This window comes from Anser brachyrhynchus (genome assembly GCF_964034855.1).
Source record: "Anser brachyrhynchus genome assembly, chromosome: 2".
Taxonomy (NCBI): domain Eukaryota; kingdom Metazoa; phylum Chordata; class Aves; order Anseriformes; family Anatidae; genus Anser; species Anser brachyrhynchus.
Genome location: NC_137695.1, coordinates 1067812 through 1092152, shown reverse-complemented (window position 1 = coordinate 1092152; position 24341 = coordinate 1067812). Strand labels below are relative to the sequence as shown.

The following is a 24341-nucleotide window of genomic DNA, read 5'->3' as shown; positions in this document are numbered from 1 at the left end:
CGCCTAAGGCACTCGCACACCGGCTGCACTCACCTTAGGGACTCAGCTCGCTTTTTGCTGGCATTCAGCAGCTCACTGAACAGGTAGAGAGCTACAAGCTGGGAACTGGCTGCAAGGAAAGAGGCCCTGGTAACGTACATGGCGGCCGAGCAGCCCAGCGGCCTGGCGCCGCGCTCACCGGGGCTGCCAGCGGCCGGCTGGGCCCTGCCCAGCACCGCGCTCGGCCGGGGCAACAAGCACTTCAACCAGCATTGCCAAAAGAGGCTCGGTCGTTCAGGGCTTCTCTAAGAAATAACAAAAAATCCAACTGTGGATCTATGAAATTCTGAGAGGATGACAGCTAGTGAAGATTGATAAGTGCCGCACAAACTTAGGCCGGGCCTGTTTACAGATGCGGACTGTGTGCCCCCAGTTCACTGACAGGTTATACTGCTGGCTCTGAACTAGGAATCCTTCAACTAATTACACAATTTTCCTTATTAATTCCACAATTTTCTTGAATATTTACCTGTAAAATATTCAGGAAAAGCTTTTCTTTTTTTACATGGATCTCCTGCTAGACTACCACTCCCTTAAAACCAGCAGTTAGCCAAGGAAAGTTAAGACTTCTGGCAGATGATGGAAAGCCTTGAAAGATTTTTATTTTTTAATTTTTCAAAGACGATGCTGTCTTTAGCTTTCCCCTCACTCTGTATCATCATGCACGAAAGAACATCACTTCTGCAGGCACAAGTTCATGCAGAGAACACCACTTTCACCAAAATAGAACTACTTCAGGTTATGCAACACTCATTAAAATTACAAAACCTCTCAAAAACCTGACCAGCATGTTAAGGCGCACTAGAGCTCTATGTTTGTTAAGTTAGTGGCTGCATCATGCAAACTGGCAGCGAGGAACTCCGCAGAAACGGGAACAAACTTTCATGCCCGATGACGAGGCAGAAAATCGGAGCGCCGGCGAGCGGGGCTGAGCGCCCCAGCACATCTCGGCGACAGCCCTCAGGGCAGGCCCCGGTTCTTTCTGAGGACGGCTTGGACTGAGCAGAAGTACAAGGGTATTACAGTAAGGATGCGGTTGATATATATACTCTCTCTTTTAAAGGTCCTATGAATTTCCTTTCGTTCTGTGAAATGAATCCCATCTCATCCTGTGAGAACAGGGGGCCGTCCCCTGGTCAACAGCCAGGGTGACCAGCCCCAGATGCTTACCAGCACCTCCACAGGCTCAGCAGGGAGAGCCCCAAAGCCTGTCAGTCCAGCTCTTGTTCTGTTACACTCTGCTTTCATGAAGATGATTACTCTAGGAGGAAGCACGCTTTACAGACTTAACAGTTCAAGGTATGGCAAGATAAAGTCACTGAGCGACTGCAGGAGGAAAAGGAGATGGCTGCAGTTAGCCTCATGTAGCGTTAGAGGCTCAACACGGCAGCAATCGAGAACATTTCCTACCACAGGAATACCCAAATCCCTGCCCTCCAGCAGCACGCAATGCTATTTAGTGACCACGATGATTCACGGCTGCATGTCAGATGAATGCCTCTCTGTCTCTGATGACAAGAAGCTCATGTAACTTAACACCAAAAAGTGCAAGTTTACTTAAAAAAGTTATGTACAATACGTATGTAAAACCAACTCTGAATGAATAAAACAAATAATCAAGTTCTGGAACTTACACCAAACTGTCAATCCTTCGGAGTTTGGGAATTAGCACTGTGAGACAGGCAAGCAGAACTAACAGCCTTTTAAGATCAGCCAAAAACCCAGTCATGCCACACTCGCTTGTGCCACATAGGATTAACGATTACGTATTCATGCCAACGCACTGACAAATAGCAAGGTCTTGCACGCAAGCTGCCTGGATTACTGCTGCTAGCTCCAATCACAAACACACACCTTTTTCTTGCCTCTGCCGGCTCATACCAGTGGCTCTCAGCTGCCTTTGTCTCTCCTGGTCTTGAGCAGCAGACCTGGCTGGCAGAGTCGGCACCCCTCTTGACTTTGTGGGTCTCATGTAGCCTTTTAGCTGTTCTGCTGCTTTAACTCTCTCTTTCTTTGCCTCCTTTCCAGCTTTTTGTTCAGGCTCCTCTTCATTTTCTTTAATTGTGTCTTTATCTCCCCCAGCCTTCAGTGCCGGGCCATCCTTCAGGTGAGCAGCATCCTCTTCTGCTGGGCGAGGATGAGCTTCGCTGTTACCTTCAGGACTGACTTGGGTTGTTTGGGCGGCTGCTAGATTTACACCAGCTGCCTCTGCTTCGGCTACTTTCTTGTCTAAACTGCCCGGGCACTTCACCGAGCCCTGCTCGCTATTCCTGCCTCCATCCAACCCAACCTCTTCGGCTTTCTTCTCCATCGGTGCTTCCACCACCTGTGATGTGGCTGCGTCTGCCTTGCTCTCTGGTATCGCCGTGTCCTTCTCTCCAAACGAGACAGTTTCTTCTAGTTTCTCTGTCCCTTTGGCACCTAGGGGAGCTGGTCTGTGTTTTGTATCAGCCACCTTCTGAGGAAGGTCAGAGGAAGTGCTGTCAGTGATTTGCTTTTTATCAGTGGTTCTTATTTCTTTATCATCAACCTTTGCCACAGGAGAAAGGTAAACTTCATCCTGTTTTGATTTAATGTCCTGTTTAACTGAACGATCCAGAGAAAGTGGTTTACCTGCCTCAACACCACCCTGGGAAGCAGTCTCTTCAGTTTTATCATTCTCTTTCTTTGAAAGCTCTTTTCCAGGCTCCTCATGTCTCAAATTGTCTGGTTGCTCGGGAGTTTTCTGGATCTGGATCCCCTCCTTAGCACTAGGTCCAGGCGATTTGCTGCTCTTCTCTGCTGTCATCTCAGGAGAAGGAAGCTCCTCAGCTCCTGTACCCCCCTCTGCGCGCTTTGGGAAGCCAGAAGAAACATTGCCAGTGTCATCAGGGCCCCTTACTGCAGCCTGAGCAAAGGATTCAGGGTAGTTTCCTTTATTATTCCAAAGCATTTGAGGGCCGATGGGAAAACCTTTAATATTTCTGTTTTCATCTACAAAATCCATTTTTTCCATTCCATATCCCATCTCAGGTCCCACGGGAGGCAGCGCTTCACTCTTGTTCATTTTTGTCTCTAGAAAAGCAAGCTGCTCAGGGGCATTTTTAGACTTTTTACTTCTTCCATCACTACCTCTCTTTTTAGATCTATCAGTAGCTGTGGCTGAGCTGTGATCTGCCACTGCTGGGTGCTCTAGAATAGGAAGTCCGACCCCAGTGCTACAAGGAGCGGGACTTTCTGCTCCAGGTTTGGCAGATGTCTCCTTGTCACAAAGAGGAAACACCTCTGCACCTGCTTTGGGCTCCAAAAGAAACGGCTGCTCCAAGCTAACCTCCACCTTTTTGCATTTCTCTTTACTATTTGTGCTCAATTTTTCTGGCTCCAGAGGTGCAGCAGGAGCTTGTGCCTTACTTGTATCAGATGGCTCACCTAGCAGACTCCCTAAAGTACTGAAATTATTCTCTTTGTCTTTAGCAGAAGACTGAGTTTGTTTAGTATTTCCCACCTCTTTGACTACTGCAGGGACGTTACCCGGACCCGCTGCGGCAGACTGCTCAGGACTATTTTCAGCCTTTTTGCCTTTTGTATCTCTACCCTTTTTCTTAGGCTTGTCTGTCACCAGGTCCCTGACGGGGCCGCATGCCGTAGCTGCATCTGCCCCGTGCTCTGGCAGAGGCTCAGCTGTTTTAACATCTATTTCCTTACCTTTAGTACCGGGCCATGTCTCTTTAGTGCTGGCTGTTTCTGGCTCTGCTGTCTCTGTTTTATGACCTGAAAGAACTGGCTGGTTAGAGGAACTCTTCCTATCGCCACCCTCTGTTTCAGGCTTTTCCAACACCTCTTTGGCTACTCCTGTCAGGTTCTCCAGCAAAACCTCTCTTTCCAAATCAGATGCCTTATCTTTACCAAAGGTCATTTCCTCTGTTTTTCCTGCCACCTTCTCTTTGGTTGGAACATTGGTTGTTTCCACCCCAGCGTCCAGGCCAGCTGACTGCCCAAAAGAACTTTTTTCACTTTTTTTCCTTTTCCCATCACTACACCTCTTCCTAGGTTTGTCTGCCACCAACACTGCATCAGAATCTGTCACAACGAATTCACCTGGAGAAGTAAGTCCGGCCTCTTTGCCTTTAGCCATCACATTTACCTCCTTCGTTTCGCTGATCGTGTCAGCCATAGCAAGATGCTTTGTCTCATCTCCCCTACCCTCCAGAAAGAACGGTTGGTCTAAAGCAACCACAGCAGCCGCTTCACTTTTTCCAACATTCTCTTTAGGCCCCTCTGTTATTAGTTCAGCAGGCCTCTGTATTTTATTTCCATCCGATATATTCTCCTGAAAACAGCCAGCACTACAGCCTCTCTCGCCACCTTTATCACTGACTTCCTCAGTTTTATCACTTACGGCAGGACGACTACCGAGGTCCATCTTACTCTCAAGAAAAGGCTGCTGGAAAAAACCTCTTTCACCTTTTTTACTTTTTCCATCACTACCTCTTTTTTTTGGCTTGTCTGCTGTTTTTGCAGGGTAAGTATGTGCATTTGCTGATGGGTGTCCTCTTGCAGTAAAACCATTCTCCCTGCCCTTATCAGAGAAAGTTGCTTCTTTTATGGTCTCATCTGCCTTCATTCCATCAGCAGGTTTGCCTACATCCTCCGAAACAGTTACCTGCTCAGAGGAACTTTTGATTCTTTTCACTTTCCCTTCACCACGCTTTTTTTTAGGTCTGTCCATCCCATGAGCAATATTGAGATCTTTTCCAGTCTGCTGCTCTAACGCAATAAATCCGTCCCCTTTGTTTTTATCAGGGGAATCTGCTACTCTAGCTCCGTCTGCTGCTTCAGCAGAAGCAGGGTGTTTGGCTGCATCAGGCTTAGCTGCTAGAAGAAACGGCTGCTCTGGAAAACTGTCAGCCTTCCTGTTTTGCAGAGAAATAACTTCCTCGGGTTTTTGTACAGCTAATGGTGTAACGGCCATTTTAGTAGTATCTGCTGGGGTCTTCGATGTTCCCTCTGAAGTACTTAAATCAACTGCCGCGTGCTTATCAGGGGACACTGGCTTGGTTTCTTCAGCTGCCTTTGGCTTGTCAGGAAGTCGGTTTGATGGGGCCACAGCCTCTGGAGGAGCAGGCTCTCTGAAGGATTCGTTTTCAACCCCTTTGCTTTTTTCACAACTACCTCCTTTCTTCGCTGCTTCTTCCAGTGACCCACTGGAAGTCTGAAGCTCACGGCGGACAGTGTCGCTGGGTATTTCATGCCTGGGAGATACGCGCTGAGCTTCCTTCTCCTTGTCAGAAAGGAGGGTTTCTGAAGGCTTGACCTCTAAAGGAGTTTCTACTTTGCTTACATTGATCGCTTCTGAAAGAGATGCCTGCAGGCCAGCACATCCTGACTCGTCAGACTCCCTCTTGTCATTTTTACCAGGAAAACTTCTTTCCACGGGCTCGGTTGGCACCTTTGCTGTAACAGGTTCCCCCGGCTTAGTCTCGCCTCCCTGCTTGAGGGGAACCTGTTTTCTCTTCCCTTTGGGGTGCAACATCCAGCTGTCATCTCTCACGTCTTCTGTTGGCACGAAGTCCCTATTTTTTGCAGCCACCGCTGGCTCAAATGGCATGCTGGTTTTCTGGGCCTGCTGTCCTGGTGCTGGCACTGAGAAGGCATTTTGATCATCCAGGATGGGACTTCCAGTTATTATTTTAGCATCCTGTGGCATATCTGAAGCTCTGTTTCCTGAGGCAACTGACTGCTCTTTGTGAACTTTGGCGGGCGTTATGGGGCCAACCTCTGGTTTTTGCAATTCACCACCAACTGGAGGATTTTTAGGAGCTCTTGAGACTGCTGTATTTTCATCCCAGAACTCCATCGCTCTTGGCGGCTGGTTTCTCTTTTGTTTCGGTTTCTTTTTCTTTTTCTTCACAATAGCCAGAGAACCTTCCAAATCCCAGCTCTCCCTGGGTGCATCTCTGCAGCTCTCCGCAAGCTCTGACAGCACACCGGACGGCTGCTCAGTTGCCTTTTTATGTGAAACCCTAGTGCGAGGGGATGTTCCAGCAACAGATCCAGGTTCCGCTACCGAACAGGGGTCTACTCTGGGGTCAGTGCTCTTCTGCTGTGGCAGACCTATGAGACGTTCCTCTGGCACATCTGCAATAGGCACTGCTGCAGGTTTTGCTCTGCCAAACCTGCGGTCACTTGATTTGTTAGCTTGCCTTATTTGTGCAGTAGGTAGACCTGGAATACAGGAAGCCTGCTCAAACATCAAAGCAACTATTTGCTTTTTTAAAAAAAATTATATTATATATATATACGTAAATGTGATTTTAGCCATCTAAAACAATCCATACAGTCATATATGCAGAACTTCCCAGCACCGATACCACACTAATTCTAAACCCACCTCAGTGTGGCTGGGATAGGCATTTACACGCAAAACCTATTTCAACTGTTACCAATAAATACGTCAATGCTATTTAAAAATCCATAGTCCCTGACACATGCTCTTACCCCAACAAAAAGCGATAGTTCTGGTAAGGCCATGTTATCTTTTTTTTAAAAGTGCATTAAGGATCCATTTTGTCTCGGCAAGACAAGACAACACACACTTTTTCTCTCCCTAACTGGCAACCTTCCCAAGTGCGAAAACAGAGGTTTAGTGGAAAGATGAGACTGGGGAAGAGAGGAGGGGCGCAACGGGAGGGGGGAGCAGAAGAGCCAGGTTTCCCACAGCACCCACAGTGGAAGCAGTGGAAGGCAGAACCTCCGTCACAGAAGTCATTTGCTGTACTCGGTTACAGGCAGGGCTAGGTTTCCTTAGCTACAAGCCACCGATTTTAAAGAGAGCATCAGTCAGTTGTCAGTTAGCCCTGGCCCACAAATCAGCCTCCAGTCACAAATGTAAGCAATAACAGCTCTTTGGAGAGGCTGGATTAGTGGAGCAGGGGAAAAAAAAAAAAGATCCCATTTTCCTTTGGTAATTACAAAATCCAATTTGGAAGGAGGCCTTCACTGGGAATATTGCAATAAGAATTAATGGTCCTTTTTAATACCAGAATAAAATAAAATAAAACAGCAGTGGTAATGGCAAAAAGATGGTGAGCTTTTATATTCTAAAGCAGAAAAGATATCAGCTAGTACCAGTGATAAAGTAACAGCAGCAAGCATATTTGGGCTTTTAGTCCTGTGAACAGGAAGGGGAAAAGATTATTTTAGAGCGCAGGGATTAGAGGCAAAGTGCAAGCAGAATCACCGATGAATGCAAAGAACCGCACAGCTGATTGGTGCAAAAAAAAATTTTGCTTGCTCAGGTGACATAGAAATCAATAGGAAAAGGTGAACAGTTCCCAGAGGACATTTCCATTCTAAAATTGAATTATTATTTATATTCTACCTGTAGGTTCTTGTAGAGCTTTTTCTTGCTGGGGTTGTGCATGCTCGATATGGTTGTGTTCAGCCTGCTCCTTTTGTTTCTCTGTAACAGTAACATCCACAGTAGTAACAGGTTTTTCTGGAAGGAGGTCTTTGTTTTCTAGTGCAACAACTTCTTTTGCTTCTACTGGAACTGAAATATGAAAGTGGAAAAAAATTGAAATGAAATACAAAAAATATGAATAGAAGATTTCAGTTCTTATGAATACAGGTAACCAGCAGTTTAAAAGCAAGCCCTTGGAGAGGGTTCAGGTTCTATCTTATTTTTAATAGGGATGAAGTTTATAAGATTTGATTGTCTACTATGTATTACCTCCTCACAATCCCATTTTAAGAAGCAGTTTTATATTTTGCCTGACATGCAAAAGTATAGGTAATGCATGAAGCAAAGACCATCTTGGTGCTTACGGACGCAGTGAGGTTGTCAATTAAAAAAAATCAAACCAGTGTTAGAATATACTCCATTATCAGTCTGCATCAGTCTAATGTTAGTCGTCTAGTATTCGTATATATTTTAGCATATATTCATATAGACACTACAAAATTCCTAGCTACACAATTATAACAAGTTTTAATTTGTAAAGCAATCACATTGGAGAACAGTTGTCTTTTTAAAATTTAAATAAGATTGATTACATAAAAACAAAGATTATGAGAGATGTTGGTAAAACAAATATGGATGAGGAAGAAAAAGACAAGTTACACGCTGGTCATTTCCAAAGTTAGGGCTACCAGCTATTTATAACACAGTCCCCACGTTTGTACATGTTTATAACCTTCCTGAGATTAAATCTTTGTTGCTTTGTCCTTCATAAGGATAGGAGAACGCTGTCTGCGAGAAAGAATCCGGGTGCTTGGGAAGAATCAGCCGAGAGCAAAGCGCTTGCTGCAGTTTTATGCTGTGGTTTGCATTTCTCACCTGCTGGTTCAGGAAGATGGTTCGTCTGTTCTGGAAGACGATCTTCATGGTGGCCGGGAGATGGAACATTGTCTTTGGCTTTCTCTAACGGAAGATCAACACAAGCCTCTGGGCCTTTCAGTTCTTGTTCCATGCTTGCAGTTGCTTCTGAAAACAGAATGTAGAGAATAAAAATTCATTTTTTTAATTTAGATGAGATTAAGCAGGATAAAATTACACCCTCGCCTAATTCCCATTTTCCTCGGGAAACTAGAGGTTTTTGTCACTTTCAAAACAGTGATAACCTGCTTTTTAGGACCACTCTTCTAAAGCAAATCTTCCCGTATTGGCTGGTATTTAGTCTTTCATTCCCCCACCTATGCCTTTCAGTTACTACATTCTAATGAGGTTTTTCTTTTGTTAAAACTTCTCTCCTTTGAAATGTATTCTTATCATTAAACCAAAGAATATCAGAAGGTAAAAAAAAAAAAATTAAAAAGAGAATTTCTTACTAGGTAGAACTCTTTCCACAGTCAATCAACATACGCTGGGTCTGCCCAGTACTGTTTGCTACACTGTCATGTCTCTCAGAAAGGGAAGTGTCCTTTGAGAAATCCACGCAGCACAAAAAATCCATTGTCCACCACATGGAAAAAGCAAAATGCTTGCCACCCTGAATCGATGCCTATAGTCATCCCAAGGAAATGTCACAAAATCACCAACAAAGCCTATCAGTCTCCTCAGAAACTATTTTCAAGATAAGAAGCTTTGTTCAGAAACAGTGTCCTACAGCATCTGTGGAAATTTCTGTATATGATAATGATGCAAAAATAAATACTAACACAGATGAACTAGAATGTCTCTATGGCTGTCCTAAAAAACAAACAAACAAACAAAAAACACAGCTCTGTAAAGAATGCCAAGTCCTTAAAAATCACTAAGTTACTCTAGTTTCATATTTTACAAGTGAAAAATCCTTGTGAAGTACTTCCTCTGTCTGTATCTTGTCAGTGGAGCTGTGCTCTACTTAAGATTCTGATGTGCCTTGCATTTAAACATCTTCGCTACTAAAAAAAATACCTTTTTTATGTGACAGCCTTACTACAAGTGTACATCTCTGTAGTAGTCACTATCCACCACCAGGACTGTAGCTGCTAGTGCTGTGCCAACTTAGAGTGGCCTTTGCACGCTGTTTGCCTTGTTATTTCAAGCCTGAACGAAGCTTTCAGATAAGCTCACCTGCAGGAGGCTCGTGGAAGGGTGACTTGCCATGCTCAACAGAAGATTCAGATGTTATCAGCTCTTCGGATGCAGCACCCTTGGTGTCAGCTGCAGGGGCAGACTTAGCTTCTGGTGCAGAGACAAAACCTGAATCCGCAGCAGGAAAAGGCTTGGCTTCTGCGACAGGAGCAAAGCCAGAATCCATAGCGTGCAGGTGGTTAGCTTCCGCTGGAGGGGCAAACTCAAAATCCACAGCATGATGAGACTCGGTGTCTGCTAGTGGGCTAAACGCCAAATCCATAGCGTGGTGAGACTTCGTATCTGCTGCCGGGGCAAACCCTGCGTCTGCTGCTGGAGCAAACTCCAGATCCACAGCGTGATGGGACTTAGCATCTGCTTCTGGATTCAAACCAGCATCCGCCTCTGGGGTGAACGTGGCATCGATACCATTAGGAGGCTTGGCTTCTGGGGCAGGAGCAAACCCCACATCCATAGCCTGAGGAGGCTCCGCTTCTGCTGCAGGTGCAAATCCAGCATCCGCAGCTTGGGGAGGCTTGGTGTCTCCTGCAAGGGCAGACCCCGCTTTTTCTGCAGAAATGGACGTGACATCCGAGGCAGGAACACACTCTGCATCTGCTACAGAAAAACAGATTGCAGAAATCAATAAAAAATAAAGAATGTAAAAACCCAACAGTACAGTTTTTGGCCAGGGAATGGCTTTCCCTTGGCCTTGTGCCTTTTCAGCAGCATTCACTCCCCCTTCCGCTCCGCGCCACACCAGTGCGCCCAGGTTGCACTGCCCTTCCTGACATATTCCTCAGGGCACCCAAGTGCATCTCCTGCTCCAGCCTCAAATGCCATGTTTTGTATCCTTGGCTACACTGTCAGACATCCGCCTGCTCCCAGCACACAGCAGCCAAAAGATGCTTTGTTGTTGTTTAAAATCTGACGCTACAGAGCTGGCGAGAGACCCGAGCTGGTAGATCCGCTGCAAGCAGCACACCCCCACAGGACGGACACCAGACTCCTAATGAGGTTTTTTCACTGCGTAGGAGGAGACAGAAACTTTTGGTGTCACCTTTACGAGCACGGCAGCGTATTCCAACAACTGAAAAAGTCCTGAAACGTTCCAGAGCCACATGCACTTCGTTTCAAATATTGTTTCTACTGTTCGTGGGCAGGACAGCACCGCAACTCGAGCGGAAGCAAGGGCACTGCTGCTACAGAAGGCACTGCCACCCAGCGAATCGCCAGCTGCCCCTGATTCTTTCGAACTTGGCCTCATTCACATTTTACATAATAGCTACTAAAAACTCAGCTCTTAGTTTCAAAATAACATTCAGATTCCAGCTGTCTGTAGGCAAATTTTACAAATTATCCGAAGCCAGAAGCACTGGCTATTACACTTCTTCTGCAGCTATTATTTTCAACAGCCCCTGCTACTACCTATACGCTGTGCAATGCAGCACGGTGACCTGAACACCTTAGATACACAGCTGAGTAGATGCTAAAAAATAAAATTTCTACTCAATGTTTGAACTGCATCTAAAAACATCCCCCGGCTGAACAGTGGAAAATATGTTTAAAAGATATTTAACAAACTGAAAAATGAAAGAAATTAGGAAATGAAAATGAAAATTATGAATGAAAAACAAAAGAAATGGTAAAAGTCCTTTTAAAAACTGTACTTCAGGATGTATTTAGATAAAACCAATACTCCACTAAACAAAACCAAGTTTTTTTTGTTTGTTTGTTTTAAGGAATTTGATTTTACAGAAGGATGAGATGGTGAAGAAATAGTTATGTACCGTGAATCTCCTGCTGTCTGTAAATAGGTTAAAAACTCTGTTTTAAAGTCTCTTTATCTCTTCTTAAAACAGAGAGTTTTAAGGTGTTTATAGACAGCAGGAGACTCACGGCATAACCATGTCCTTGACACACCCTAACATTTTCAGGAGGTGAAACTTGGAGAAATTTTGATTCTTTATGAATCATTTTATCTGTTACTGGACTGTGACAGAAGAGTTGAAAAGTCTACTAGACTTGCTCTTTCTCACCAACACAATCTATATAAACCTTTAATTACGATGCAGATTGTTAATACCTTGCTGTTTTTTCTTCAGAAGAGACACTCGCATATCTTTCCACTACTACAGCTTGCTCATGACGGGTCTAAAACCAGCACCAGTCATGAGACAAGGGCAGCTTTACCTGATATGTCACCTTTTGATGCATCAGTGGCTTCAGCCCCTTCTGGGGATGCTGTTATTGCAGTAGGAACAAAATCAGGAGTCACTGCTGCCGGGCTTTCTGGCAAATTTGGCTTTTTTGCTTCAGTCACTGTGGGGGGCACTGGGCATAGAAAATGAAGTTTGATTAAGCACTCGGAAAGATCTCAGCAAACAGCTTTATCTTCTGGACTTGCCAGGATTTGAATCACCCTCTCGAGGCGCTGCCTGCTCCGCGCTGACTGCAGCGAGCCTGATGAGCAAGCTCTCCCACTGCAGCAACTCAGTCGGGTAGGACAGAACCAGAACCTGTTTACATGGTCCGTTTCGGAAAAATGACTTGCGCAATGCCTAAGAAAACACTTGTATCCTTCGGGAAGCAATCGCTGTAACAAAATCGAGGAACGTTCAGCTATAAAGCATCCCTGCTCTACCCTGAAACCTGGGTGGAGCCATGAGCTCTAAGCACACCGTCTACCCACAATCAGTATTAAACTGCCCTCCTCTTGGCTCGTTCACCAAAATCAGCAATAAAGATCCCATTGCAGGTCAAATATCGTAATATACATGCAACTGCACTGCAAATGTGTCCTCCTCAGTGGAGCTTCAATGCTTTAACTGTAACCATAGTCTAAAGATAATTGGGCAGAGTATACAGGCTTGCAATTAGAATTTAATTTAAAATTCTGATGATTATGCATGAGCCAAAATTATGTTTGTTGTTTCCCTCAGCTGCACTGGTCCTTAGAAGGAGTAAACATGAGTACTCTGGCATATTATTCAAGTCAGCAGATTTGACTCTAGCGTGTACGAAGACTAGGGCTCTTGAAAGTAGTAAAGTTTCAGCTTTACAGGCTTTCTTTTCTAGAGTCAATTTTATTTATCCTATTTATTATTTTTGAGTCAAGTAATGCTTGAACAGATACCCCAACTGGCATTCATGGTACCCTCATTGGTGCGAGAGAAGCACAGAACAGAGGCGCAGTCTGGAGTCCACCAAGCTTGCTGCTACCAGCGTTATTTTGCACACTTCTGCATCTGCAACTTTAATTCCCCATAGCCCATGAACGGGCATGCTTAACCCCATGCTTTCAGAGGGTTAAAGTCCAGCTTTATATGCCCCCAAAGGGCACACGACTAGTATATACTTAGCGTTGGGCTTGGAACTGTATAAATTTGTCACCGTAAATAAGAAGGTAAACGGTCTGCATAATGCAGGGTTCCCCCCAGCCGTTACAACACTAAACCTGAAAGTGTGTGTTAAGTAACACTTAAACCACACATTTTTGTTCCAAGTTGATTTGAGAACCAGAAATACTGTTTTTCTTGGTCAGGTCCCACTTCACTCCAATACTGCTTTCTGTTTCTTGAAAAGGCAGACGGGGACACAAGTTCTGTTTCTGCTGCTCAGAAACTCTAGGAATGAGAGGAACTGGACGGTTCCTGCAGACTAAGTCGAAACTATTTTTACCTGATGGCTCAACAAAGAAAGAGGCATCTGGTCCCTTCACATCATGCTGAGCTCCCATCCAATGTTCTTCAGGCACTACGGAAAAACACATTTAGTCCTGTCACTAACAGAGAATCACAGGGGTTGGAAAAGCCCTCCAAGCTCACCTGGTCCAACCACCCCCCTACCACCGACGTCACCACTAACCCATGTCCCCAAGCACCACGTCCAACCTTTCCTTGAACACCCCCAGGGACGGTGACGCCACCACCTCCCTGGGCAACCCGTCCCAACGCCTGACTGCTCTTCCCAAGAAGAAATGTCTCCTTCTTTGCTCAGGGTATTGACTCTGCTGCTGTATTCACTTCACTCTCAGGTAACTTAGCTCACTCTACGAATGCTATCATAACGTCATGTTCTTCTGTGATTATAACCAGTCCAAGCTTGCATCAGTCAGAGAAGAGTTACCCCAGGACCCGGCAGAGCAGGTTCTTTGCTCAATGGCACATTCATCCCCTAGGATCTTTAGAACATTCCCATGATCTAGGAAATGATGTTTCCAAAAGGATACTTTCTAATCGTGACTCATTTTATGCATTAATTCCCCCACCAAGTTTCTTTAGGACTAATACACAAAGATTTTCCAGCTGCATATCCTTCAAAGCCAACTACAGTGAGACAGACAGCAATAGCAAAACATCTGTCTCTTACCTGCATTGTCTTGCAGAAATTCCGCAGCTGAGTCCAGGCCCATAAAGGCTGATGGGTCAAGAACCTCTGCAGGACAATAGGGGGATCCCAAGAAAGGTTGTTCAGGTACCATCATAGATCCATGTGGTGCTAACGAAGGAAAAGGCCGTTTGTCAGTCATTTGCCATTTGTCATTTTAGATAAAGTTTGCAAGCAACTCTCTCAAGTAGTTCCCCTTTACAAGTTGCATTGTGAACTATATATCTATTTTTTTTTCCAAGATAAGACAGTAAATACATACAAATTATTTGCCTTTTGCTTTCTGCATCTGCTCCCATGAAGTCTCGTTAATAACCACTTAAGCTGCAATAGCCTGAACACTGAAGACCATTGGTGGAAAAAGTTCCTGCAGCTTTGGTCTTTAGCCTTGAAGACAAGAGCCGTTAGTGACTCCAGCCCCAAGTCACCTTGTCGAGATGCCCCATCTCCTTCTGCCTAAATATGTTTAAAAACAAACGAATCAACAAAAAAACACAAAAAACCTTCCTGGAAGCAGCTACCGGAATGTCTTTCAGCCACAAAACATAATCATGTGAAGAGATTACATGGTCTGTGTACTTATCGGCTTAATAGTTTTCAGTACGTGAAGGTCAATGGAGAAGACACCAAAAAAGACCATCAGGGACAGATGCTGAGGAGGGATTGCGGATGTCTCACCATGGATGTCTGTGGAAGTGTCAACATGGTCCGTGAAGAGCTGCACATTCTTCATGTCAGCAGGAAAGGACAACTCAGGCAGGTTCTCCCCTCGGTGCATGCTGAAGGGGTCTGAGGGGACACAAAACGAGGCCGGCGTTACCACACAGTCGAAGACACGATGCGGCGTAAGGTTATTTAAAAGCAGCGATGGGATGCACCCGAGCCCAGCGCCGCTGCGATGCGACGGCAGAGTGAAGGACTTCCAAGGGAGAGCTGCTTGCAAGACTACTTATCGGGCACAAACGCCTCCCTCATTAGACTTCATGCCCAACAGCAAAACACGGTTGCACAGACTGCATGGGAGGGAAAATTGCCTGAAATGTAGATTCTAACAGTCATATGAAGAACCTGTCCCCTCCTGTGGTACGTAAGATGGATTCCCGACCGAAAGCCGTCCCTCAGAGAGCCTCGCTGACAAGGAGAGGAAGAAGAGACGACCCCCCCGGGGGTCTGGCCTTACTCCAGCCAAGAGCGAGGCGAAGGGCAGGAGCTGTGGCGCTCCCCTCGCAGACAAACCGCCCTCGGCTCACAGCCCCCGGCGGTGTTTTGTGACCGGTGACTCCCAGCACATCTCACCAGCCCGGAGCAGTGCTCCATCCCTCCCCAGGGGGGCACAGCCCCACGACGGGAGGCTTCGACCCCTGCCGCGGGCCTTTCCTCCTGGCTGCCCGGGAAGGTGGGGACGGGCTCCACGTTCCCGAAGCGGCCGCCACACGCCGATGTGCAGACACCACGCAGCTTTCTTCAGGTTAAGCACAATTAAAAGGGATTCAGCTGAAGGCTTCTTGTTGTCTCCCGTCAGACATGCTATTTCAGGGGATGACAGCAAAACCGCGAGTGTTCATTGTGCTCCCAAATGTCAGCGCTGGGTGAGCACCACGAATTCTTTGAGAAATCTATCAGCCTATTTGAGATCCCGAGACAATGTCTTGCTTCAGAGTAAATTTTAGAAAATGTTAATTCCAAGCTGTTTACAACAGCACTACCAAGACTAAATAACTGCCTTTTTCCAATTCAACAAAACCTAAAAAGCATTCCAACCAAAACCGACTGAGAGGCTCAAAGGGACGCTGAGGATTTCCCTCGGTGCCAGCAGCTGCTGGATGCAGCACGCGGGGGCTGCCCGGGTTCTGCTCTGCGGGGCCCAGGGAGCGTGGAGGGGCTTCTCTTGTCCTCTCCAGATCCCCGTGGGGGCCTGAGCCCCCCTCTAAAGCAGGTGAGCGGGGCCCTTCTGCCGGCAGCAGGGCAGAGCCCCCAGCACAACACCCCACGACTGCAAGCCGAGGGGCACGGTAAGGGTGAACCGCACGGGTGGGACCCGGCCAGCGCTGTAAGGTATCCATCCTCGGGTCCGAAATAATTCTCTACCTGCCCCAAACTTGCTGCTTGTTTGTAATATTATGAAGCCAGACGAATGTTACGACTCTGAGAAGGTTTTTTCCAGGCAGCTGGAGGTAAGATGGGACAAAATACTTCGGAAAAGTTCTTCTCGGCTCACTTCCACGTCCACTCGCAGCCGCCGCTGCTCAGAGACACAGCTCGAGTTTGCTGCTGATCCTGGCCTAATAAAAGCACGTTACTTTACATCAATTAGAGACGCAGCTCCTCATGTTCAGTGATTTACCTGTAGCTACAGTAATGAATCACGGGACGCTCCTGACTGAGAGCCTCACAGCATTGTAAGGCTCACAAGCAAACAGGCAGTGCTCGAGTTTCATTCCCTCTGCACTATAACAACATTTCTAAACAAGTCTTTTTATTACAAGTAGTGTGAGATAGATGTATATAAATAAATATATCTGTAAGATTTTGCTCCTAACCGTTGCTTTCACAGGGCTGAGTCCCAGCACCAGACCCTAACTCGGTGTTTGCGACCAGGAGCAGCGAGCAGGCTCAAACACGCGCTTTTTAAGCTGCACAGAAGCAGCAGAGCACTGCAGAAGCTGAACCGAGCTTCTCACCACATTTCTCACCGCGGAACGAGGAATTACAGCAGTGCTGGTTGGGAGACCTGTTACACAAGTGGCCAGAGAACTCCCGCCTTTGGAGGGAAATTAGCCTACAAAGAGCCTGAATAAAAACATGCAATAAACCCATACACTTTTATGAGACTGCTGTTCACTTCTTCCCCTCCTGCTGACATTCTTAAAGCTTGTCTGCTCTCTCACTGCTCAGCCGTAGGAACCTATCCATCCTTAAGCTGCCTCTGGCTTACTCAGCACCAGGAAGGGCAGTCCCGAGGAATGCCTTGGTCCTGCGGTACGCACGGTAACTTAGGCACGTACGGGTGCACGAGATGCTCTAAGGACGTGAAACCTAAGGCCGCGGTTTCCTGCAATAGATAACCCACAGACTCGCTTCATTTCGGCGAAGAGGAGATGGGGGGATGGGCTAGGTATTTAAATTGCCCTAATCAACTACTTTATCATCTGGCTACTGAGTGTAACTACATCACCAGCCCATTCTCCGACCTAACAAAGCAATGGGGCGGGGGGAGACGCTGTGTTTCAGACACCAGTGGTTCTTTTGTTCCAGCTGTTCCATGAATCATTTCTCACCATTGTAACAGCACCTAATTTTCTCACAGAATCTCTTAGTAAATACAAGATTCAGATAGCAAGAAAATAATTTAGAAAGCAGGCCTACAATGTTCAAAACCATCACAAAAAAGTTAGCTTTCATCCCGTTTCAGCCAGTCTCCTTCCCAAGCTGATGGCCTGTTGCAATCTGGGTAGCCTGGTTTTTGGTTCCCTCAAAAACTAGCAATTGATTTCCCATACTTTTTTATCAAAAATGAGAGAAAATGGGGTGAAAGGTATCTTTTTGCAGGTGCTGCAGTTGGAGGAGTAACACGGGCATACCTGCCATCTCCATGGGTTTGAACACCGGCTGTGATTCAAAGCACAGGTCTCTGTCGTCCATCGCCCAGGTGTCATTGCGATCGAGAAATTCTTTATAGGATAGCTTTTCATCCATGATTTCTCCTGGGAACACTGAAATTAGGGAAGAAAATGACAGAGTCAAAAAAAACAATCACCCAAACCTTTTAGAGTTCATTACCACATGATGACATTCAAAGGCCAACAGGTAACGAACTATGAGCCAAACCAGAATTCATGATTATTTCATTTTCCACTGCTTTGATGCAAACACTTAAATATAATTTACAGAACAACGGGACTTTCTGCATTTTAATCCACACCAGGTCAAGCCGATCAGTATGACCGAGGACAGAGAACTCGCACGCCACGGCGCTGCCCCGTTTTCCAATGCTGGACATTCACAGCAGCTGCTTGAGGGAGATTTTTCACAAGAAGAGGACCAACCCCGAGGAGCTGACCGAAGCTGTCGCGCCTGCGATGCAGAAGTGCTGAGCACAGCTCACCGGTCACACCGGGCAGGAGGGGAGGGCACGGCCCCTTCTCCCCCGCACACGCATCGCGTTTGATGCTTTGCCTTTGGCTGTATTTATAAAAGCGTTCACACCGCAGACAGGCAGCACCCGCACGGAGTTTTTGCTCTGTATTCCTCTAGGAGGACAAACTCCAGATCATTTGAGGGAATAACCTTTCCCTGAGTGCCTCGAGGGCCTTTATCTGTGTATCTTCATCTCACGCTTGAGCCCAATCCCCCCTGGTTCACGGGCCCGAAGCACAGGACACATCGAAGCCCGGCGGCTTCCACCTGGCCGAGGAAAATATTCATCGTCCTTTGCTGCCCGCGTTAGGAAGACCCGCGCCGAGACGCCAGCCCCCGCGGCCTGGCACCGGCCGTGTGCGTGCCAGGGGCTCTGGGCCCCAGGGCCAGGCCCGCGGGGTCGCTCCATCCCACAGACGGCCCCGCACACATACATGGAAATGAAGAAGAAATTAGACTACAGGAGGTAAAATTGTTTAAATTGGACTGTCATGAGGAATACTGGGGATACGCAGTCATCTTTTTCTGACGTCCTTATGACAAGTTGGAAAACGTGTACGCATCAGAGCAAGGAAGTGCAGCTGCGAGCTGAGAGCCTCTGCTGCCCTCCTCCTCCTCCTCCTCCCCCTCCTCCTTCTTCTCCTCCTTCTCCTCCTCCTCCTCTTCCCCCTCCTCCTCCTCCTCCTCGGTGCGGGGCCTTCACGGACACACCTGCACCACCCCAGCCATGCTTCTGCCAGCGCCGTGCCTGGGGATGAAGTCGTGGAGAGGCTGAGCACCGGGGGTAGCTCTAGGTAACAGGGAACCGGGCGCACACCTCCACTGACCCTGCCCTGGCTTCAACTTCAAATCGCTCCAACAGAGCAGCGAGCGGCAGTGGCCAGGAGGAGGGAAGTTATTTTTACGTTTAAGGGATTTATCGGTATTTACGGCACGCAAAACTCGCCGTGCATGGGCTAGCGCCTGCAAGGTCTGAGCAACACCTCAGGTTAGCAGAAGCGTTTGGCATCGAGGTAATGCCAAACCAGCCACTGCTGGGGAAAGCACGGTTGTTTCAGCTGCTGTTCAAAACATTTCCAGATCTTCCGGTTTTGGTTCTTGCGCACGAACGCGAGTCCTGAAGCTCTCAAGCACGACAAGTGCAGGGGGAAGGCTCCAAGCAGGCTCCCAGACTCCTGATTCTTCAGATCAGTTCTCGGGTTAAGGAGACCTGAATTTACCAGGTCGACACCACCAAACTTCCAAAGCAATTTCCAGTTTCCTCTGGATAGGAGTTAGAAGAAAAAAAATACACAAACTCTTCCCCTCATCACCTAACGCAATATTCTACACTCTCTTGCCAGTAACCCTCTGTATGCTTTCAGAGCTCTTCCCTTTGCTTAGGCTAACCATGCCCCCCGCCAGGCTGCAGCTCAGGAAAGGACATCGGTTACACGCAGAGGAAGAGATCCCCCCAAAAGCCCCTTAATTCAGAGCAAAACTGTGGTTAATAAAAGCAAAAACAATCTTTGCGCACAGAAGTAACAGAAGAAATAATAAAAAAATACAATGCTGATATACTAAAAAATAGTGATAAAAAAGCCAAGCAGCACCTCTTCTAGAAGTCTGCAGTAGCAGCTGGTCACACAGAACTCACGGCAAGGTTGAGCAGAGATTCACAGAGAGGTTGTAAAAATTCTAATAATAATGAAACAAAGGGATTGAGGAAAAAAATAAGAAGGAAGAAGGTGGCTTGGTCTCTTTGCTCTCATATAACTGAGCCCCGGAGCTCGACCATGCATAATCCCTCGGGTGACAGCCGACGAACTCCTGCGAGTCGCCAGCACGAACGCGCCTCGGCAGCGAGCGCAGACGTTCCCAAGGAAAGCGGAATTCGGGAGCTGTTTTCAACACGTGCAGCGTGGTGAGCAGCACCAGGCACTGGGCAAGCGTTTCTCATTGCAGACTCGGGTGGCAGCACCGGTCGGGGCTCGTGCGGGACAATTCCTGCTGCGGAGCATCAGGTGCAGAAGGCACGGTACCGGAGCGGCACGGAATTCTCTCGTCACCTTCACAGCACGCTGAAGGCCAGGGAATGGGAATTCAGACTCTAAATCTAAGGACAGGACCTTTTACCACCTCGCTTCTGTGTAAACACCACCGGAAAAAAAAGCAGTAAGGATAGTTTTTGAATAAATCCAATTTCTGACCGTCAGGGGAGTTATCCCTACCTCCCGCGATACGGCCCTGCAGATGCTACAGGCTTCCTAAAGCGGAGCTGATTTGGCAAGCGCTCGCTGCTTTTCTGCCAGTGCCTTTTAGCTGTTCTGCTGCTGCCTGGCCACGTTTGGCACGGCTGGCTCGAGAGGCGAGGGCAGGGCAAATCCCCAGCCAGCTTCCAACGGCACAGGACGGCACAGGAGGGCACAGGACGGCACAGGAGGGCACAGGAGGGCACAGGATGGCACAGGAGGGCACACACAGTATGGCACAGGACGGCATAGGAGGTACAGGACGGCACAGGACAGCACAGGACGGCACAGGATGGTGGCACAGGACGGCACAGGACGGCACAGGATGGTGGCACAGGACGGCACAGGACGGCACAGGACAGCGACGCCAGGCATGCAGAGGAAATCATGTAAAACGACAATGGTCACTGAATTCACAAAGTGCTTGGAAGAGAAAGCGTCCCTCTAAGCGTCAAGAGGCACCGTTATTTGTAACCGTGTGAGATACGACAGCAAGGGGTTTAACTGCATTCTGCTGTGAATTGCTCAGGACAGGAGCTGCCATTCCTTTCTCTACAAAACCCACGAAAAACAGGAAAACGGCGTGAGGAAGGGGCCTGGGAGCCCAAAGGCAGTTTGACATCGAGTTTCTCAAAGAGGACTGTAGCTGACTTTTTGGATTGGGGCCCCCTAAGTCTGCTCGACTGTACAGCATGCTGGTCGAACCCCGAGTGGTTGTGGCAAGCCTGTCCCCACCAGGGCCTCGCCTGCCTGTCACCGGCACAGCCTGCATCATTAGGGTCACAACGGGTCCGTCGGAAGTAAATCTGCCTTAGCTTCCTCTGTTTGGTTGGGTTTTTGGTTGCTGCCTGGGTTGGTTTGTGCTTTGTTCCAACGGACAGGCTGCACTCCTGCCTTCAAATGAAGAGCCGGGGCCTTGCTGGAAAAGGGACGAGCAGGACGGTAAGACAGCAGACACAAGGAAACGTAAAGGGAAACACTGAGGAGGGACCTCAGACGGCATCAAACCCCTGTAGCAGTGCTGAAGGCCGCCAGGCCACGGGCACGGGACGAGGGCAGCACCCGCCCTGTGGCTACCTCCGAGCTGTCCTGCGAGCACCAGCGCAGGTGGGGAACAGAGGCAGCGCGCACGCTGCTCGCCGGCCAACCAGCCACGGCAACAAACCCCTCGCTGCTCCCAGTCACAGCGGTTTTTGGCACCACGCGCCGTGCAGCTAGAAGCAGACACTTCCCATCCGATCCATCCCCACCCCGCCCCGATACTCAGCTCCTCCTCGTTTGCAGCAGCCTGGCTGAACACGAGGAAGGCGATCGCCAAAACAGGGACCCAGCGGCTGCAGAGAAGAGGGTTTCCAGTTCCACCCCCAGCTCTGCACACCCTCCTAAAAACCACAGCGTGCACAGGTGAGCTTCAGGTTAGAGCCTGAAGCAAACACAACCAACCAGCCAAATTTTTCCGAGGACCACTCCTGAGGTGCTAGGAACACGTACCGGCAGCAGAGAATATACTCAGTGCTAAACGTGAACGTGACAGGCCCCACAGCCCGTAGCTTCACCGAGTATTACAGCTTTGCTCACAGCTGCAAATCCAGTTACAACCACTGACAACAGAAGCCGACGGAGGAGCAGAGCTCACGAGGTCTCATTTCAAGAAAATTCCCCCTCTCGGCGTACTTACAGAGCGAGCTTGCTTCTGAAAGTAAGAATAAGGAGCCCATGCACGTAGCGCTCCCCCTGCACTGATCCCACTGCTGGTCCCGGAGGAAGAGTCGGAGCGTTCAGCCTCGCTGCTGCCGGCGTCGCTTTGTTGGTCTCAGCATCTGCCGGCACCACACGGTCACGGGCACCAGCCCCGAGGCTGATCCGTACAAAACCGCGCTCCTGGCGACCTGCGTGGACGCTCCCGAGGCGCTGGGCTCAAACCTCCGTGTCCAGGCCCCCGGGCTGCCGGGCATCCCCCAGCCGACCTGCAGCAAGGAGCTCTCTTTTATAGGGGATTACCACGACAAAGCCTTTTCGCCGGAGGAGCCGCTAATCTTGGTAGGTCACTGACCAGCTCCCTGGCTGGAGGTTAAGGATCTTCAAAGTTAATGGGTCTGCAGCCACGCGATGCCCCTGCCAGCGCCGCGCCAAGCAAACAGGGCAAGAGAAGCTTAAGAGCTTCGTTCCTACAGCTGATCCCAAAGCTAATTTGCCCAGATCGCCGCGCTGGTTCAGCACCCTAAACAGATGCCAAGCTTGCTGAAATCAACTGCTGCGACCAAGAGCTCTCCCGGTGCCGGCACAATAACCCACGCGCCACAAGACACCCCTGGCGATCACAAAGCACACAAGAAGACCACAGGGTGCGACACCCCGCCGCCTTTAAGAGGACCTTGGTGCTGCTGGAAGGGCTTTGGGAACGAGCCCGTCCCCGCACGCTGCTGCTCCGCTAGCTCTCGGCTCCCGCGCCAGGCAGGGGCCCGGCTCCGCGCTGCAGCACCCAGCTGCTGGCCCCAGCGGCTGCTGGTCCCCAGCCCACGGACACGTGCGGTGTTTGCTCCGTGTTCCTTCCCTCCGTGCTTTTTAAACGCACCCTGGACTACGCGAACTGGCCACGTACTGGGCTGTACGGGACAACATGTGGAACAGCAGGTAACAGCCCTGCAGGAAGCCCAGAGGTCTGGGGTCCCCCCCTTCCCTCGCCGGTGACACTAATGCATTATTTACGGGAAAGGTACCAAATCCTGGCCCTAAAGGGCACGCGGTGCCTCTTCAAAGACGCTCGGCGCTCCCCCTCTGTGCAGGCCAATTACGCAGCAATGGGAAGTACCTTGCAGGACAGCTCCTCAATATTTCATGATCGCTTTCATTATTTTGTAAAGCAAAATATTGCCTAGCTCAGTGTGAAGGGTCTTAAAAATCCCTCTCGGTGAGTATTACAGACAAGCTTCAATAATACCCCAAAATCTAAGGGATAAACACAGCGAGCAGCTACACGGAGAAGTACACAAACTAGCACACCCAGAGAAGTCCTTGCATTTTTACCCAAGAACTCAGAGACTTGAAAGAAGCGATTGCATTTAACGAAGAGCAAAGCTGGGAGCCCTGCTGGTGAGGAATTCACCCGGACCAAAGCCACCAAGCTGGTTACTTTCTGCCCACTGCCTTTCCTCTTGCCAAGCTGACATACAGGCGACTCCACTGAATTTTTAGTTTTAAAGCAGACTGTGAGGCAAGCCGAAGAGCAGACAGGCTGCCCGGAGAGGCTGGGGAGTCTCCATCCCCGGAGATGGTTCAAACCCGGCAGGACGAAGCCCCGAGCAGTCTCCCCTGGTCTCCCTGTTTGAGCAGAGGGGTTGGACATCAGATGGGAGAGGTCCCCCCCCAAGCTCTTAAGCCTTGCACGCAGTTCAGATGTTGCTTTTGGAGTGAAAAAATTCTGTCCTTGCAAGAAAGATAAAGGCTGACCTATCAGGAGCCAGCACTAAAACCCAATCTAGCTGAGATTACTCTAAAACGGACTTCATTGCAGCGAGAAGTGAATGAAAATCCACCACCGAGCTGGATGGGGAAAGATCAGGAGATGATAAAAGGTCCACCAGAAACTGCAGCGCATTTCAGATGGTGCTGACAATTCTCGAAACGTTTTATTGCTTTCCTTCTGAAATTTCCTGCTGTTATATAATCTGGAATGCCAAAGAAGCTCCGTGCACGACTGTCAGAGCCGGCACCTCCCAGCTTAAAAGATGCGAAGTCAGTAACTTGGAAGTTCAACGCAAGCTTTTCACTTTACCTTTTTTAAAAAACAATCTGAAAGAAGAAAAAAAAAAAAAAAAGAAGCATTTGTTACAGCTCATCGTGTAGCTTCGTTCCTTACTCCTCCTAACAGAGATGCTCCTTCAGCAGCGACCGCCTGGCGATCCGATCGCACGGAGCACACCTCCCACCCTCGCCTCTAATTGCTCTGCCGGCGCTGTTTGTTCTCCGGCTCCTGCTTCCCGCGGGGAACGTCAGCTGCTCAGGAAGTG

The 24341-nt window shown here is 48.4% G+C and overlaps 1 protein-coding gene across 29 annotated transcripts in view; it reads right to left on the bottom strand.

Moving 5' to 3' along the window:
* Positions 1-24341, bottom strand: part of MAP4 (microtubule associated protein 4) — a 156907-nt gene that overhangs the window by 48005 nt on the left and 84561 nt on the right. For 16 of the 29 annotated variants that reach the window (XM_080581398.1, XM_080581400.1, XM_080581407.1 and 13 more), the window contains 9 exons: positions 17545-17676; positions 14642-14752; positions 13946-14074; positions 13256-13330; positions 11768-11908; positions 9575-10192; positions 8357-8503; positions 7400-7570; positions 1894-6243 (listed from right to left, as the gene is read on the bottom strand). In XM_080581398.1, the coding sequence (XP_080437524.1) occupies positions 1894-6243; positions 7400-7570; positions 8357-8503; positions 9575-10192; positions 11768-11908; positions 13256-13330; positions 13946-14074; positions 14642-14752; positions 17545-17676 (5874 nt within the window). The remainder of the gene's footprint in view (positions 1-1893; positions 6244-7399; positions 7571-8356; positions 8504-9574; positions 10193-11767; positions 11909-13255; positions 13331-13945; positions 14075-14641; positions 14753-17544; positions 17677-24341) is intronic. The other 13 variants (XM_080581411.1, XM_080581414.1, XM_080581413.1 and 10 more) reach the window with 6 other exon arrangements.